The 19,773-nt window shown below is 38.3% G+C and overlaps 1 protein-coding gene across 4 annotated transcripts; it reads right to left on the bottom strand.

Moving 5' to 3' along the window:
• Positions 1-686: 686 nt before the first annotated feature.
• On the bottom strand, positions 687-19,730 carry LOC127415478 (arf-GAP domain and FG repeat-containing protein 1-like). Of its 4 annotated transcripts, none has more exons than XM_051654263.1 (15): positions 18,962-19,730; positions 18,628-18,676; positions 18,164-18,257; positions 10,971-11,086; positions 10,371-10,518; positions 9,804-9,918; positions 8,886-8,990; positions 8,654-8,686; positions 6,651-6,839; positions 6,353-6,437; positions 6,086-6,132; positions 5,577-5,660; positions 2,421-2,525; positions 2,131-2,201; positions 687-1,882 (listed from the first exon to the last, which is right to left on the bottom strand). In XM_051654263.1, exons 1-15 carry the CDS (start codon positions 19,053-19,055, stop codon positions 1,835-1,837), a joined length of 1,383 nt encoding a protein of 460 aa, XP_051510223.1. In that variant the 5' UTR covers positions 19,056-19,730; the 3' UTR covers positions 687-1,834. The 4 variants fall into 4 exon arrangements, with proteins under 4 accessions (XP_051510223.1, XP_051510232.1, XP_051510215.1 ...); XM_051654272.1 differs by having other exon boundaries at positions 18,924-19,015; XM_051654255.1 differs by lacking the exon at positions 18,628-18,676 and having other exon boundaries at positions 18,924-19,728.
• Positions 19,731-19,773: the final 43 nt, after the last annotated feature.

Here is a 19,773-nt window from a genome sequence, read left to right as displayed (position 1 = left end):
GCATGAGTAGTGCAGAATGATCTTTTATTAAAATTTCTTAAAACATAAGCTAAAATATGATTATTAACTTTTGTCCATCAAATCAAAATCATGTGATGTAACCAGCATGTAGGTTGCCATTTTGTTGTTTATGTTGACAAAAACCATAAAACAGAGAGGTGTGATGCTTAATACCTTTTACTTTTTGGATTATATGCTATCAATGTTTTTCAAAATCTTATGAAACCAAATTGGACACAAAGACTACATTTTTACAAACTTGAATGTGTGGTTTAAACAAGATTTTTAAAAGATTTCTCATTTTTAAGCACCTCAGACACCCTTATTTGTCAATGACCCTTATATGAATGAAAAAGGGAAAGTGCATTTTTGAGATGCTGTAACTGGTCACCATTTCAAAAGTGTTTTGTCTGATCATCTAAAATAATAATCTCAAATGATCTTTCAGCTTTTTTAATTCAATTAAATAGATCTGGGATGTGACAAAAAAAAAAAAAAAAAAAAAAAAAAAAAACTTTTTATACAACGATTCCATGTGGTCTCTAAAACAATATCTAAAACAGAATTAAGTATGTTGCACTACAGGCTACTGCTGCTTGACATGTCATTTAAACCAACCCATTACAGCTTAAAGTCACGCATCTCTGTTCCGAAATCTTAAAAATTAAACTAGGTTACACAAGAGGTGAAATTTATACTTTTAATTTTAGTTCAAAGCCCTATTGTTCATAGAGTGCAAATACATTCATAATGAAATTATGACTTTCACAGAAAAATATAAATGATGCTGTTGTAAAAAGATATTGCATGAAAATGCAAAAGAAGCAAATTCCGTTTGATTCGCAGCACATAGACAATCAGATACACATTGACAACAGTTATGGATAGCTTTATGCATATGGATACATCTCAATACAAAGACATTCTACATGAATCCTTTTTCAAATAAAACAGTTGCTATGTTGTACAGAAACTTGACAATATCAGACAATTTTTGGTCCATACATTTTAAAAAGGAGCTTTTTTCCGTCAGTAATCACTAAAATGCATTACTTTCAGCAGCCTCCTGCTCTGCTTGTGAAGCGCATGCAGTCCAACAATGCACACACATATACATTGTAAACATTTTAAAAAAATGTCAATGTCAAAATAAATAGAAAAGAAAACTGCATACATACACAGACAGGTAAGTGAGGGAAAGCCAGTTTCATTTATGCCATCTTAACAACATGCATCTGCATCATTTAAACCAAATCAGCACTGAGAAAAATGCATTAGTGAGATAATGTGAAGCTTAAATTGCTACTGTTTTACTGTAATGTGTCAATGTCATTGTTTCAGCCTTTGCTGAAGTACTGTAAGTAAACACTCATGCTAAGGGGATGTTGGCACTAGATGTTCTACTGTGTGGCAGTAGCACAAGGTCAAAGCAGCAGCTTGTGTGTTTGTGTATGTGTGTGTGTGTGTGTGTGTGTGTGTGTGTGTGTGTGTGTGTTATTCTTAATCTCACATAAGCACATTTTCACCTGAGGTTCTCCTGCTATCAGAAAAACCCACAGAAACATGTACACACAAACACACTCACACAGCTTGGCATCTAGCATCTAGTACAAAAGGGCACAGACAAACACACATTCATACACACAACAAAACATGTACAAATAGTATCATGTACAATGTATGCTAACAAACACCCACACATTTTAACATACATGAACACACATACACACACAGACACAGACTCAAATTTTCTGTAGGCATGGCAAAGTAAATAAGCTCTCTCTGCTACTCTCTCTCTTTCCTCATCTTCCTCCATATTCGAGGTGGTTCAGGATTAGATGAAAGGATTCAGTGATGCTCCTCTGCTAGGGTAAACATTCCCCTAAGAGAAGTCAGAAAAGAACTCTGTAAGTTACCACATAAAGACTCTTAACCCCCTCACGCATAAAGGTCCATGTTGTTTGCTTATAGAAACATGGGTTACATATGACCTAACAATATTTCATTTAATTATGAAATCGAGAGGAAAACTAACTACATCCTGCAAGTGATTTATGTTATATAGGTACAAACTTATTTACTACATCGCCTTTATTTGTACACTTGGCATGAAAAGAGGATCATACTTACTGTAAAAGGGTTGACAGACATTGGTCGTGGGACTTTAGGGATGGACTCAGGGACAGGAAATGAGTTGAAACCTACAAACAAACAAGCAAAAAGAATAAAAATTGCATACATCTCATTTCAAATCAACAGAAGGCATCTTGTCTTCAGCTGTCTTGAGTTTTCAGTCTACGGTCTACTCTTCTTAAGGGCTAATTCCCAACTGATTCTTTTAATTGTTTAGCGAACTATTTTAAGAACAAGTGTTTTGCTGCCATAAAGCTGATTTAAAGCTTTAAGCTTGCTATACTCACCATTCACTTCCTGGTTACTAGACTGTTGGTGTGAAAAAGCACTTTGGGTGGTTGGTGCAGGAAAAGAGACAGACTGAGGAAAGACTGCTGAGGAGGAGGTGTCATCTGTTAATCAGAAAGGCAGATCAGAAAGTCTGTCATTTATACAGAAGACTGTCTTACTGTCTTCAGAAAACATACAAAGACATGCTGCATTACTGTGTGCTCATCTTACTTAAAGGTGCACTCAGGACTTACAGTGACACCTAGTGGCGTGGATGCAACATCATTCAAATGTAATAGTTTTCAGTTACCAATGTGACTGTAGAAACACAGTTAGCCATGATTAATTAAATCCATGAGTGAAAGTGTCCAATACCAAGGCTGTTAAGAAGATTAATCGAGTAGTATTCAGCTGGTTATGTGATCTGACCATGGAAGCCCCCATGAGGGGACACTGCATGTAGAATAAAACAGCCTTTATAAGGTTACTGATATTACTGGAGTGGTCATTATTTTATACATGTTTCAAAATTACTAAAAATGTCTTTGGGAGTAAAACTTTTTTACTGAGTTAAAAAATACAGTGTGCACCTTTAATGTCACCTTATGTTTCCCTAATGCCACTGTACTTAGTATTAGAATTTGATTCCCGGCACTAAGTGTCTTGGTAAATATAAAGTATAGCATTGCTGTTGACTGTTGGTAATACACTACATGGCCAAATGTATGTTAACACCCAAACACTTCACCTATATGTGCTTACTGAACGTTTGATTTAAAAACATGGCTATTAACAGGGAATTAGTCCTCTACTTTTTGTTATAACAGCTTTCATTGTTCTGGGAAGACTTTCCAGTAGATTTTGGAACTTGGCTATGGGGTTTTGCACCCATTTAGACATGAGCATCAGTGAGTGTTGTATGAAAGTACACAATCGTCATACTTAAAGTAAAGATACTTTTATGAGAATTGTCAAGTAAAAGTAAAGTAGCTCATGAGAAAAATACTTAAGTAAAAGAAGTATAGTAGCTGATTTCAAATCACCCTCCTTGCACTGAAATTTGACAATAACATCACTGTTTGTTTTGGCTTTGTGATATTCTAATGGATTTTCAGCATTTGTGGGAGTAAGCATTTTGTTTGATTTACAAAGGGCAAGGTCTTGCAATAGGTCCAAATGGGAAGACCAACATATTCAACATTCAGTTATTGCTTTATGAAGTAGGTTTCTTTTTAGCCACGTACTTACTGTCGGATTTATAGCATTGTAAAAAAATATCCCTCACAATACATAACTATGGGCTTGTGTCCCAAAATCAGATTAATGCTGACCCCTTGCTGCATGGACCTTTCTGAGGAAAATGTCCATACATGTCACTGGTAAATCGAAGGTTTAAAGAAATTGTTCTCCCAAAAACGGAAATTCTCTCATAATTTTCTCACCCTCATGTCATCCCAAATGTGACTTTTTCTTCTGCATAACACAAATAAAGATTTTTAGAAGAATATCTCAGTAGGTCCATTCAATGCAAGTGAATGGTGACCAAAATTTTGAAGCTCCAAAAAGACTCCAGTGGCTTAATCCATGTCTTCTGAAGCAATCTAATCAGTTTTGAGTGAGAACAGACCAAAATACAGCTCCTTTTTCACTATAAATCTTGACATCAGCAGTTTCCTTGGGGATCATGATTTCAAGCTTGATTACACTTCCTAGTGCCACCTAGCACTCTGGCTTTGTCTCGTTTGGAAGGCTGCGTCCTCCAGAGGTCGCATTTGTCGGCCGCATACGTCATCAAGGCTGTCTTGTTTCAGAAAAGCGAGTAGGACACTTCAAAATCCAGCCTTTAAATGCGACCTTCTTTCATGGGAATTCGGAGGATGCATGAGGTGTATCCTTCATGTGCACTCACAACCCACAATTCTTTGCTTCAACGGAAATGTCTAAAACAAATGATGCCAATTTGCCCGTAAATATGATGTTCAAACGCAAGTAATGTTAATTCCCAAGTTGAAGTACCTCAGTAGATGGGTGCAGAGTATATAATATTTATAATTATATTAATATATAATTAAAATAAAGTATTAGACTAAAAGTACACCTGTAAAATCTATTTTCTTTTCTCTTTACATCATTATAACTCTCCTAAAATGTACCTCATAAATTCCCTTCCGAAGGGAAAATTATTACCTTCTCACTCAAAGCGCTTGTGCTTGTTAAAGAGTGGCGTGCTGTCATAGCAACAAAAGTTATGTTACGTTACCGTTTGTCCTACGAAGGCCGTCTCGTTTAAACGAGACTTGTTTAAAGGAGGACGCTCGGTATACTGCAGCCTTCAAAGGATAAGTCCTACCTAGCATGCAACCTTCGAAACGAGACACATCCTCTGTGCATGTGTCAAGTGCTAGGAAGTGTAATCATGATACAAAGTGTAAGCTTAATATCATGATTGTGCTTCAAAATACATGGATTAAACCACTGGAGACATGAGGATTACTTTTATGATACCTTTATTTGCTTTTTGGAGCTTCACAATTTTGGTCACCATTGAATTGCATTATATGGACCTACAGAGCTGAGATATTCTTCTAAAATCTTTGTCTGTGTTCAGCAGATGAAAGAAAGTCATACACACCTGGGATGGCATGAGGGTGAGTAAATGATGAGAGAATTTTCATTTTTGGGTGAACTATCCCTTTAATCTGAGGTTGAGAAACTATAGGGGATTGTATATTTTAAGTTCTTAGAGTAAATTGTACATTTGGATTAGTTCTGCAAAGTTCATACACTGTAAAAAGTGCTAACCTGCAATTGTTACCTTAAGGAGCTATTTATACCTGATGTAACCCATAAGATTAGTTTTGTTGGTGTAACCTAATGTATTCACGCTGATACAGTGAGGTTAAATAATATTAATTTTAACTTGAATAAAACCAGTTAATTTAGATGTTACCACATTAATAAAAAAATGTTGGTAAAAATTGTATCAGTGTAAAATCATGTTAAATGCTTTATTAAATGTAAACCTGATCCTAGCTAATTTTTCTTTCAAAAAAAAAAAAAAAATGCTGAATCATAAGACTGCAAAAATTGCTCTCTTGTATTGAACTGCAAATTTTCCCATATTCAGAAAGCTCAAACATGAACTGGGCAGGGGCATAAAGTACATCTCTTACCTGTGGATGTGCTGTTGAAGGGGTTACTGGGAGACAGAACAGGCTGGGCGCAACTGGCTGTAGAACTGAAGGGGTTTGGGGAATCTGAATCAGAGAGAGAAGAAGAGATGTGTGGTTATGTGTCATGGTGCAGAAGGCCACTTATTATCACAAATTGCACACTGGATCTTAGCCCTGCTTTGATTTAATTACTGTGAATTTACAGATGTTACCAACTCAAAAGACTTTCTGAAGGAGACCTTGTGAGGTCATGCTGTAAGATCTTGCATGTCACACCCAAGCCATAAACATAGCTAAGGTTCTGTTTTGGGGGAAAAACACACTGGGGAATGGGATACCTCTAGATAAACATATTTAAATCTATTATTATTATTTACTTTCAAATAACTGCTTAAAGTATCTTAAAACATGAAACATTGTGAACAGGAATGCCTAGTGCCATGCCTACTTAGATGTTGCAGTTGTGGTTTGTTTAACCAGATCAACTACAGTACCACGAAATTGCTCACTTGCAAAAGTTTGAGATCCAGAGGTGGCCTCTGGAACACCTGGGGAGCTGAAGGAGAGAGAGAGAGAGAAAAGGAGAGTGTGAGAAATTGAAGGAAACAGAGACTATGCATGGAAGAAAAAAAAAGACATCACATTAGTTCACAGAAATGCACATGAAAAAGCCATCAGCTAACATCTTACCAGTAATCCAGATTGGAGGATAACTATTTAGCTATTTAGTTTATTTGATGTGGGATAACTTATCCCACTTAAGCTAAAACTTTTACCTTGCAGGGGTTGAACTTGAGGATAACCGGTTACCAAAGAGGGTGCTATACTGAGGGGGTCCATCAGAGGGAGTTGTTGAAATAGCTACAAAAAGTTTATAAGAAAACATTGGCTCAGCTGTGCAAAAGGACAGGTCAAAGCATATAAGCAAATATAGAAACAAAAAAGCAACAAAAGATTCAGTAAGTTTTATATTGTCTCTTATATTGAGATCTTGTTTGACCCATGCTCTTTATTGATTGGCCTTATCATTTTATTAGAAAAAGTCATACATATACCTATATCGTTATGCCTTACCTGTGACAGGTGTGTTGTCCGGGAACACCTTGTCAAGCTGTGACAAGGCTGCATACTTATCCTGAGTGACAGGGGGCAGAGAAGCAGAACTTAGAGGGTTGTGGGCATGGCTTAGACCACCAAAATCCAAACTCAGCGATTTAGGGAAGGGTCTAAATGGAGCTCCACCCCCAGTTGACAGAGTGCGACCTAAATCAATCAGAGAGGTGAGTCTGGATGCAATCAGTGATAATGCCTTAAATGCAAATGAGATGCATGCTAATGTCATTTAAAGGAATATTCCAGGTTCAATACAAGTTACGCTCAATCAACAGCATTTGTGGCATAATGTTGATTACCACAAAAAATTATTTCACCCCTTGTTTATTAAAAATTAAAAGTGGTAACAGAAAGGCACTTACAATGGGAGTGAATGGGGCCAGTCCAATAATGCTAAAATTCACAATGAGCCCATTTACATGCACACCAATATGCTGATTACTCTCTAAAATCAGCGTATTTAAAAAATCTGAAAAGGCAAGAAATCTGCGTTTACATGACATTTGAAATAATCGCATTTTTCTCTACTTTTGATGTCCAACACGTGCGCACATTGGTTGAGCCGGTAAGAACATCGGGTGAGGTGTTTACATGGCACGCAAAATCCCAACTCAATCGGGTTATTCATAAGCCATTTATGGCCTTTACACCGATAAAGGAATGCGGTTTATTGCATTTACATGACCACACGCATTGTCGGCTTATTAAGCATAATCAGCATAAGAACGTGCATGTACACGCGCTCAGTGTTTCAAAAGTATTTCCAAAAGGCAACTCCAAAAAGGGGGTGTCACTTCCACACACAGTTAGGTTTAGGGAAAGGGTTAGGTTAGGGGATCCCTATATCTTTGCTGGTTTGGAGCTCCCGCCCCTTTTTGGAGCTCTGCCTACAGCTATACCTTTCTCCATTTACCAGTTTAAATACACTAGATTTTAACATTTTCTGAAGAACATTTGCGAGTTTCTTGCCCATGCTAAACTCACTACCACAATGCTAGTGTTTTGTGGGTGGCTGCAACTGCTATGCACTTGCAAAGGTGTTCTATGTTGCAATGCAGCTGCATGAGCGAGCACCACTAACGATTACAAATAACAGGACAATTTTCTTCCAGTATATACTACAGGTTCATTCTTCAACATCAGCAGGTTAAATGTAAGCACAGAAGTGAGACTGGCACTGGCCTGAGCTATTTTCTAAATATACCTTTACTTTAAAGCCTTTGCTTTTTCATTATCAAAGAGCACATTGTCTCTCCTTGACCTGGCAAAGCTGTGATGTAGGGCTTTGAAGTAGCTGGCTAGAGCAGGTACAGGACACATTCAATATCATCCTGTGACTTCAGCATGGCATTGCTGGTATTTAGGACACATTCAATATCATCCTGTGACTTCAGCATGGCATTGCTAGTATTTAGAAAATGTCTAGATTTCTAAAGCCATTTCAGTCGAACGACCTCCAAAGTTGCACTGAAAACTAGTTACACAAAAACTAAATTATTTTTTATAATTTAATTGAACCTTACTAGAGTTAGTTAAAGAGTTTTTTTTTTTTTACTTTAGGCTTGTTGACTTATATAATACAGTGACCACAAACTGCTGCCATACGCATAATCGGTGTTCACCTGTGACCAAGCCTAGCTTGGTCATAAGATCTTGATCTAAGTCACAATCTATCCACTCGTTCATTGTTAACTGCATTATTCCATGGGGGTTCGATTCTGCAAACAAGTTTCAGACGGGATTTATATCACACAGTAAATCAAGCTTTACCCAATCTCTTTCTCTTTCTTTCTCCCTGACATACACAAACACACACACATATTTATCTGTACTCTAATGAATACATTTTACATTACTTTCATTTGCCTGTCATAGCTCAGCATTGCAGCCAGATAGTCTGAGTTATACCTGAAGAATCTGCAATGCATATCATTCATAATCACACATACGAATATGCAACTTACCTAAAGTAAAGCTGTTTTTGAAAGTGCAACTTGCTATAGGAGAAAGGATAAAGGGACATCAGATAATACAGAACTACTGTGGCACAATGGAGAAGAACGGCAACTTGACGGGCAATGTTTTTTTCAAGATTACAAGATTTTAGATATATTTCACAGATACTAACATTATTGTAGGGAAACATAATGCATGCAAATGTGCATCCAAAAAAAAAGTGTGTTTGTCTTTGTGTACCTGAAGGACGTGGAAGGGCGGGGAAGGAGGAGAGATGACTCTGTGGTCCTATTCCTGACGAAATTGTCCCTGGTCTCTGTCTCTCCACTCCACTTAACAATGTGTCTTAAAGAAAGAGAGAGAGACAATCAGAAAGTAGAAAAGATGAATAGATACAAAAATGAAAATTTAAATGAAAGATTAAATCACAGTCCAATGATGACACAGTACAGTACATCTGTGATAATAATAATGAGAAAAAGGAGGTATATGAGACATTATAGTGGAGAAAATGTGAAGAAAGAGGAATACATGTTAATATAATCCTTTTTATGGACACTTACCATGGTAAAACTATGGTATTCTTGGAAGTATATGGATAGTTAATGCATAACATGTCCATAGACTTTTATTATCAACATCAATATTTTAGGTTAAAATGTATTTTATATATATGTTTAATGTACAGTAGAAGGTAATGTATATATTTTAGGTCCTGTAACTAGACACTGTTTCTTTTAAGTTTTTCACTATTTTCAAACGCCTTTTGCCCTCACTACTTCATTTTAAATGACACTGCACTGTGACAAATGCATTTTTAAAATATTTCAAATAGTCTCTCAATAAATATAAGGTAATTAAAGCTGCAAGCAGAATAATTATAAAAGAATGGATAAAATGCTGTTTAAAATAGTTTGAGATGGAGTATAGCATGTTACATAATGTCATTTGATCAAAAGTATTTCATTTCAACCACCAATATAACAAAGAATCATGGCTTTACCATCTGATTCAATCACTGTATCATGATAACGCCACAGTAAGTTTCTGTACAGAGAAAATATTACAGGGAAAGAGAGAAAAAAAGAAAAAAGAGAGGAGAAAGATGGAGGGGAAAGTAAGAGAGAACAGGTAGACAGGAGAGAGTGAAAACAGTACCTTTAATGGGATGGTCTCTGAAGCTCTGTGAGCGAGTTGGTCTGGCAGTGAACACCTCTGGACGGCTGTCAGCTGGAGACACACCAGGAGCCCTGTCCCATATTGACAACTGGGACTGTGGGAATACACACGCATATTAAAAATCAGACCAGCATCTTCAGTATGACACATTTTGGGCCTAGACTGAGAAGTGTTTTCAGATCAGTGATTTAAGCTTTCAGACAACTCAAACCAAACCCTCTTTCACTCCTATTGTCCCAGTCAAACCGCTTTGATTATGCTAAACTAGCTCATAATTTAGTTAATTACAGTGAAATTACAGTTTTATAACTGCTACACTACAACTCAAAATCTTTTGATTAATTTCTTTTTAATTTCAAGACTTTATTGGCATTATTTCTTACACACAATAAAAAATCTCAAAAAAATAATAATAATATTTGAAATTAAATGATAAAATAATTGAAATAAAATTACAAAGCATTTAACAAGACATTAGTTTTTGTCTCTCATTTCATTTGTTTCTTCATTTCTTTTTTTCCTGGTCCTCCCTCTTTTCTTCCTCACCAATGTACGAGTGGGCCGGGCAGTGGAGTTGGAGTGGAGTCCAGGTGGAGGCTGACTCTGAGCGGGCCCGTGTGGTGCTGGAACAGCCTGAACTCCTGGGCCCCACGGCGTCTCTGCCTCCCTGCGAATCTTGCTTTTGGTGAAATGCCTGAAACAACAGTCACTTGTTAATATCACATACTTGTACTTTTTGAAATGTGATGTATAACTAAATAGATGATCCAGGAAGTAAAAAATAATGTATAGTTGGGTGCTCGTCTGAAGTACATGTCTCTGCAGAACAAAAATGGGGCAATCAGTGGGCGTTTTCCAGAATGGGCGTTTTTCAACTGTCTTATAAAAATAGGTGAGAAAGGTATTGGGAACCGATCACTTGATTTTAGCAACTCAAGTAAAGCAGTTGAAAAACGCCCATCCCGGTTTGAAAACGGCCACTGATTGGGAAACCACCCTTTTTGTTCCGCAGAGACATCAGTCTTGCATGTACTTTTAAATAATTGACCAGATGTAGAATTTGAAAAATGGATGGCTGACCTTAATGGTCGATTCACTTTTAAAATATGAAGGTACTGCCGTTATGACCACAAAATTGCCACACACCATTTCTTTCTCTCATACTTGTCCTGGAGGAACTCTTTCAGTTTCTGCATGTCACGTGCATCAAAACAGCCATCTGCTTTTGGGTCAAATGTGCAGAGCCAAGTCCTCCTTCCAACCTAGAGCCCCAACATATCAGGCACACAGTTAACCTTCTTTTAAAGCCTCATTAATAATGTATATACAGTCTATTACAGGCTTACTAAATTTCATTATGCATAGAGTACAATCCTCAAATAGATGACAAATTCATACCTTTACTTCTCAGAGGAGATGTTTGCTACAGTAGGCTTTTAATGCACAATTAAGACTGTTCTCCATTATTCACAAAGCTTTTTTGTGTCTTTGGATTTGTGTTTGCAGTTAACTCTTTACTGTGTATCAATAGTAAAGGGATAGTTCTCCCCAAAATGAAAATTCTGTCGTCCTTTACCCTAAGTATTTATAACATTACAAGGAAACTGTGTGTTCAATTTAGAGATGTAAAAGTTAACGTGTTAACGCATTAAATTAATTTAAAACATTTAACGCATACATTTTTCTTAATCGCGATTAACACATTTACTAGTACAATTTATTTACCACAGAGGCACGTCAAGTCTTAACTAGTCCTAACTGCAAATTATTTTCATGTGGAGTTCAAAGCAGCGCTTTGAATCACAATTAATCGCGATTAACTATGAAAAATCATTCGATTAACCGCGATTAAAAATGTTATCAAATGACAGCATTGGTCAAATAAGATGTGTCTGAGGTATTTCAGCAAATTAGACTGTGACTTATGCTCAGTAACATAAATTACAAAAATACCCAGATTGAGTCAAAACAGCACATATTTTTAGCATCTAATAACCATTTTTGCAGGCTCACTTACACACCATGATTTGTTTGCATAGGAATTAATGGTCATGTACTTTTAATTCATCATACACTTTAATGTTATCACTGCTGTTGATATTTGTTGTGCCTGTCTGTTCCTTCTCATACTCCACATACTTTATTGATAGAAGAGAGGAGGAATGAGTCAGAGAAAATTTTCACCAGTGTCTAAGGCCGGTTACACAAGCAATGGTTCCCACCCTCAAAGCATTCAGAGGAGATGGCTTTTACTGTGAGAAGCTTGTAGTGCCAATGGTAAGCGTGAATGCTAGTGTAAGTGTGAGTGTGTGCAATAGGAAGCCTTGCAGTCTGAAAGAGGCACTGTTATCTATATCCATACTTGAGTATAGTATGTGAAATGAGTATGTGGTAATGCTTGCAAATCGGTTTTGTGGTAGAACTATGTCTTGTGAGTAAATGTCAGGACATGTGAATCGTCCTAAATTTTACACCTGCTGTACCATGTTTTACTGGTGGTGTCAAATAACGAATTAAATGTGTGTATTTGTTGGACAGAGAGTGAGAGAGAGTTGTCTATACTTGAACCCTTTTCAGATTTTCATGGCAGAAAGGCAAGTTCTGTCACACTGTGGAAAAACTGTGCAATAGACCATGAACTAATAACATTTTAATTAGCGCTGTCAATCGATTACCATTTTTAATCGAATTAATGGAAGAAAATAAATAATTGCAGAGAAAGACCTCCCCCCCCATAATGATTACATAATTACATAATATAAAATATAGAAATATACAATAAATATAATAATTTAGATAATTAAAATAAATTACATTATTGTGGCAGACAAGAACAGGATTGATTAGACAATACAAAAAGTGGATTTAGAAGGCAATATATTGTTTATTTCCATATAATTGAACATATATATGCCTATCATCGGCCAAAGTTGTACGGTCAACAGCAATCCATTTTGCAACTGAATTCATCAATCTGTCCGAGGTAGATTTACAGTTTTTTACATTAGCTTACACACTAAAAGTGGTACTTGTGGCACACTCAGTGAAACCATTAACTCATGTACCTAATCTTGTGACTAGGTCTGCAAAACTGCAAGCACATTCTCTGCTTTACACTCAGTTTGCAACTGTAAAACACACTTTTTGCAAAACACTAAACATAGTTCTCTACAATAGATACATCATTCAAAATTTACCAATTACCTAAACCCAGTGCTCACGTGTGAAAAACACTTATAGCTAATTTCAGAACTTGAGATGAAAATACAATGTTATGAGAAAGAAAGAAATTGTATCCCCCCCCCCCCACCACGTGCATTTCTGTTTAGTAGTGCAAATATATACTGAATATGCATACATACTGTATATATTTGTGCACATACATGTACATGTGAGTGCTATGACAAACTGCTGTGCATTCCACTGCACACTGAACATGCAAAAGACACAAGATAGTAGTGTTTTACATTTATTACCTCCCTGTGTAGTTGGTATATATAAGAGCTAATCATTTGATGGTTTGTGTGTAGAGTTTTGATACAAAAACACCATTTTGAGAAGAGTTCATATAGTTTTGAATGAAGTGTTTGCTTTTGCAAGAGATGAGTAACGTTTTGCATGTTGTGCGTGTGTTTTGGGGTTTTAAGTTTAGAGAAGGGGAGGTGGGGGGGCTGAGTAGCTCAGCAAGTAAAGAGGCTGACTACCACACCTGGAGTCGCAAGTTCAAATCTAGGGCGTGCTGAGTGACTCCAGTCAGGCTTCCTAAGCAACCAAATTGGCCCCGGTGGCTAGGGTGGGTAGAGTCACGTTGGGTTAACCTACTCGTGGTCACCATAATTTGGTTTTCGCTCTTGGTGAGGCACGTGGAGAGTTCTGCGTGGATGCCGCGGAGAACAACGTGAGCCTCCACACACGCTACATCTCCACAGTAACGTGCTCAACAAGCCACGTGATAAGATGCACGGATTGACTGTCTCAGACGTGGAGGCAACTGAGATTCGTCCTCCGCCACCCGGATTGAGGCGAGTCACTACACCACCGTGAGGACTTAGCGTGCATTGGGAACTGGGCATGCAAAATTGGGGAGAAAAGGGGAGGAAAAAAAAGTTTAGAGAAAAGGAGCCATAGTTTTAGAAATCGTGTGTAAGCAATTGTCAAAAACTTTAATATAAGCGCTTTTTAATGACACGTTTACCAATTTAAATTAATATTTGCAACAGATTTACGATATCTGTTAAGCCTAAGTGGCTGTCATGTGACAAATGAACAAAATGACTTGAATAAAAAAAAAACATTTTGCTGAACAAAATTCAAAGATCCAAGTCAGTAAAATGATCTTCCCATCACTAGTGTAGTTTCCCCAAGATTCTCAAACTGAGTTTTCGGAACGAGCAATTTTTGTAGGAGATTTGGACCAGGGAGGAAGTTCTAAATCTGAATTGTTAGAGTATGGCGAACTCTTTTACTTTTTCGCTTCTAAAGATCAAAGAACATGTGATTTATCATGATATGACCCCTAAAATAAAAAGCTACCGGCTGTCTCCTGCCTTTAAAGGTGAACTCAGTAATTTTTGTCTTTTGTCATCTTGAACTTACAATGACACCTAGTGGCTTGGATGCAGCATCATTTAAAAGCAATAGTTTTCAGTTTCAGATGCAATTTTAGAAATTTAGTATTCACCGTCAGCCATGATTACTTTAATCAATGAGCGAAAGTGTCAAATAACAGGACGTTACTGAGATTAAAGGTGCTGTAAGCGATATCAGCCATTCTACTTCCACGAGACTGAGCCGTTGAATTAGCCATGTCCCCTCTTTTCAAACCCCTGCACTCCAAAGATTGCAAATGTGCTTTATTGAGACATCGTGCAGAAACAGTTGTTTAAAACAACAGCAGCAAAATAGCGCCCTCAACTGACAACTGTTATGAACAACATGGCTTAAAAATGGCAGTAAGCGTTATTTGTTTTCCACCTGTATTGCGGCAACTCCCGCTATTTATATAATTAGACGTCAAATGATTGGACGAAAGTTGTCTATACGTTACCAGCTTGACAACGCCTTCTGATTGGATGGTTATCTTATCCACCTTCAAGATAATGCATTAGGGTGATTCTAACTTCTGACACTTTGCCAATCTGACAGTAGAAAACTATTTGTGTTTTTATTTTATTAATAGTAAATGGCTGAATAAATGTACTGGATAGAAAATAATAAGTTATATGTGACATCAATATGTCCTGAACAATAGTTAGTGATATGAATGAAAATTGTTTTATGACAAACCGATTTTGCCTGGCTCACACATCGATGGTTTCACTGTATGCCAAATATATGAAAATAAAATATCAAGGTAACTATCACTTCCCATGAGAGAATATGTATTTTTTGTAATTAACTATTTCAGACTTTTCTGAGAATGCTGTGGAAAAGAAATACATTATTGTATTTCTCAGTGGTAAAAAACACTGGCTACCACCCCTGGAGTTCACTAGTTCGAATCCCAGGGTGTGCTGAGTGACTCCAGCCAGGTCTCCTTAGCAACCAAATTGGCCCGGTTGCTAGGGAGGGTAGAGTCACACGGGGTAACCTCCTCGTGGTCGCCATAATGTGGTTCGTTCTCAGTGGGGCGCGTGGTGAGTTGAGCGTGGATGCCGCAGTGGATGGCGTGAAGCCTCTACACGCGCTATGTCTCCGTGGCAATATGCTCAACAAGCTACGTGATAAGATGAGCAGGTTGGCGGTCTCAGACGTGGAGGCAACTGGGATTCGTCCTCCGCCACCCGAATTGAGGCGAATCACTACACCACCACGAGGACTTAAAAGCACATTGGGAATTGGGCATTCCAAATTGGGTGAAAAAGGAAAAAAAAAAAAAAAAGGAAAGAAATACTTTATTACATAGAAATGGAATGTGAAGAAATTCAGTTTTAGATAGAAAGAGTACAAGAAGACTACATGTAGGAAATGTTTAATTTTTTTACTGAAAAAAAAAATAATAATGTCATTATAAATCAAATCATCATGGACCTACAGAGTTGAAATATTCTGCTAAAAATCTTAATTTGTGTTCTGCATAGGAAAGAAAGTCATACACATCTGGGATGGCATCAGGGTGAGTAAATGATGAGAGTATTTTCATTTTGTTCTTACTGTTAATTTGAAATAATATTATTTTAATAAAAAAAACTAATTGCAGAATTAATTACTGATAATAACTTATAGAAAAGAAGTGACAAATTATGTTACATATCCTATATTGAGCTGTATGGAATATACTGTATAGTAAATAGGTCTATCAGTTGTATAGGACAGAAAGAGTAAACACACACATACACACGTTTATACACTGGAAGCTGCGGTACTACATCACCCCATTATAATATTAATCTACAAAGCAGTAAACAGCTGCTTTAAATGCATGTGATAGTTTTGTCTTGTCTAATTTTTTTTTTTTTAATCCCCTTTTCTCCCGAATTTTGAAATGCCCAATTCCCATTACTTAATAGGTCCTCGTGGTGGCGCAGTTACTCACCTCAATCCAGGTGACGGAGGACAAGTCTCAGTTGCCTCCGCTTCTGAGACCGTCAATCCACGCATCTTATCACGTGGCTCGTTGTGCATGACGCCGCGGAGACTCACAGCATGTGGAGGCTCATGCTACTCTCCGCGATCCACGCACAATTTACCACGTGCCCCATTGAGAGAGAGAACCACTTAATCGCGACTATGAGGAGGTTACCCCATGTGACTCTACCCTTCCTAGCAACCGGACCAATTTGGTTGCTTAGGAGACCTGGCTGGAGTCACTCATCATGCCCTGGATTCGAACTCGTGACTCCAGGGGTGGTAGTCAGCGTCAATACTCACTGAGCTACCCAGGCCCTGTCTTGTCTAATGTTAATCATTTTAAATTCGCACTGAACTTCGAACTTAGCGGCTGTTTGTTTTTCTGCAACTTAAACGTTACTAAGGGTATATGAATGACTTCTCAACTGCCCAATTGCAGACCGCTTGTAAGTAGCTCTTAGTAGCCAATCCGAATGCAGGAAGCGGGACCTACCAGAAAACGGGTGGGGAAAAAAATTATGCTGGCAGTAAGACTCAATAATTCGCTGCAACTACAATGACTGACAGGTCGAAAGCATCATTGTCCGCGATCTGCGGACACATTTTTGTTTGCTGTTTACAGATTCTAGAGCTGTCACAGAGACAGGTGAGATATCTTACAACACTTATTTCATTACTATCTTTCAGGGAGTAGGACAATAGTTTGCATACCTTTCCATGAAATTTTTTTTTTTTTTTTGCCAATGTGTGAATGGCTTGTAATGCAACTTTAAAAATTTGCCCTGTTCCAGCACTGGAGAGTCAAATATAATATACAGTCTCAAAGTTTGTAGTAAAACAATCATAACTGTGTAATTTTAATTATACTGCCTCATCTGTGATCATGACGCCGGTGAATCACGTTCAGTCTCGCTCCCCTATGGAGTCATGCTCGCTCGCGTCCCTATACAGTGTGTACGCGATCATGAGCAACAGGCTGTAGTTCACTTAACGGCCACAGGTGTCATTAATAACAAGGGTTTCTAAATCTTACATACTGCACCTTTAAGTGAGTAGTACCAGAGATTATTTAGCAGAGACGGGCCACTTCTATTACAATTAATGGGAGAAATTGAAACGCTCAACCGAGGAGTTCTAGCGCCCAACGGTCAACGGATGTAGAAAGGAAGTCCTGCCTTACAGGTAAAAGAGCCAATCACCTTTTAGATACAGACATCACCTGTCAATCAACTCTTGAACACGCATGCGCATTAGCTATACAAGCCGGGAAAATTGTGTTTTTTAGCGTAATATGAGGTAAATAATCACAATATGTGATACCAGTATTGTCAGATTTTAAAGCTGATTTGAAATATGCTCTTTGATAGTAATCTTGACCAACTGTTTTTTAGATGTTGGTCTTTTCTCCATTCAAGTAGATAGGAGCTGCACTGGCATGACTGGAAATAGCCTCCCAAGAGCGTTCCAAAGAGGGCCGACAGTGGACTGACTTGCTAGAAAGACTTTGGTAGTATTCGGCAGGTCATGTGATTCTAACATGGCATCCCCCATGTGCAGACCCCCTCCATGTAGAATAAAACAGCTTTTATAAGGTTACTGACTTGACTGGAGTCTTCATTTTACTGTGAGTGGTCATGATATCCTACATATATTGCAAAATTTCAATTCATGTCTTTAGGAGTTAAACTTTTTTAATGAGGAAAAAGTTATTGAGTGCACCTTTAAAACTCAAACAGCATCACTTATAAACGAGTAGACCTGCCACTCACCTCGTTGCCGTGGTTTTGCAAAAACTCCACTTCCTGTTGGGAGAAGGTTGTCATGGAAATAGACTTAACTCTGTGTGGTGGGTTGAGCCCTCTCCTGAAAAAGAAAAAGCCCGCAAACACAAACTGCTTGGTTAAAATCGAAACGGGGTGCAATGTTCAACGGGTTCGCTTTCATATCATATTTAGGTGAAACGTGTGAGATAAATGGAGCAGGAGGTGATAGGAGAGCGTTAGGGACTGTGAAAATGGTAGTAAGCTGCAAAAACCTTCAGATAACAACCATGGATGTGTCTTTTCCTTCAGTGCTTGTGAAAACAATAGATTTTAAGATATCCACACATTTCGTAAGTGCAGTTGCAGACTGAAATCGTGGCACAATTGAAGCAGCAACGCTCACTGGAATCGCACCATTCGTTTGCTGACATGCAGGGAAAAAACACAAGAGGCTTATTTTGATGCCAAACCTGAAATCATGACGAAACGGTACGTAACACAGGCGAGACGTTGACACGCCTGAAAACGACAAAGTAGTTGAATGTAAACACGTTCTGCAGCTCTGCATTGTATCTGCATATGTTCTGTGGCTCAAGAGGACTGCTTGGCAATACTGAAATGTAGTAGGTAGAGGAAGACCACAGTTCATGATAGATGGAGCTTTGCGGTTTTTAGGAATTCCAGAGATGGTATTTACTATAATAGTAATATACATCAATTGCATAGCATAGAGTGCCAATCACATGTAGTCCGTATTATTACTCACAGCATTCCAGAGCATGATGTGCATACGAAGCAGCCCACCGTGATATCGATGTAAGTCACTCCGGGCTGATTGCACTCGAAGCAGTGCTTGTTCGCTCCCGTCTGGGCGAGCTCCCGGACCTTGCGGGCGCATATCTCCTGGTTGTCCCGGTGCTTTCTGTTCGACATGCTGGAGCCCTACAGTCGCACACACCCCCTGGCCGTCAAGCCTGTTACTGGCCCTCCGTTGCACTTTAAGTCCCCCCGCCGTTACACTCCCGTATGTTTCTCACGCCCGCATTATGAAAGCGACTATGCGGCTGGTCTTGAAATTACATGTAACGAATCTTACATGCGTAGTCTCTCGTGGTCACGACTGGCCGATTCGCCGCCCTGAGTTTTTCAACCGCCCTGTTTATTTATTCATTGCTGCGGTTTTCTTTTCAGGGCGCAAAAAAATAAATAAAAAATAAAAATAAAAAATACGATTCTCACGGGCACGGTATCCTTCTTAAACGCTCTCCTGATTCCCTTCAGTTCTCGCATGGACAGTATGACCAATTTGTCCACGGCACACAGTCTGTGCTGCTGCGCACCGTTTTTTCCGTCCCCAGAATCTGGCGGGATTGAGAAAAGAAACGGAGACGAAGGGGCCAACTTAGATTGCAGTGCCTCCGGAAAGCGAATAAACGCAGTAGGATAAGTAGGAGCTAAGCTGCTTAACTATTATAGTTTATGATGACTAAACGGAATGTGGTCGACAATGCCATTATTTTGTGCTTATGTATTTCCCAATGTAACCCAGCAACGTGAGATTTTCATCGTGGGCAAAAGTAGGCTTTATCACGCCCTTCTGTATGACGTTTGAAATA

This window comes from Myxocyprinus asiaticus, chromosome 2 (genome assembly GCF_019703515.2).
Source record: "Myxocyprinus asiaticus isolate MX2 ecotype Aquarium Trade chromosome 2, UBuf_Myxa_2, whole genome shotgun sequence".
NCBI classification, from domain to species: Eukaryota; Metazoa; Chordata; class Actinopteri; order Cypriniformes; family Catostomidae; genus Myxocyprinus; species Myxocyprinus asiaticus.
Note: the sequence above shows the minus strand (reverse complement) of the source record. Positions and strands in the feature narration are given on the sequence as shown.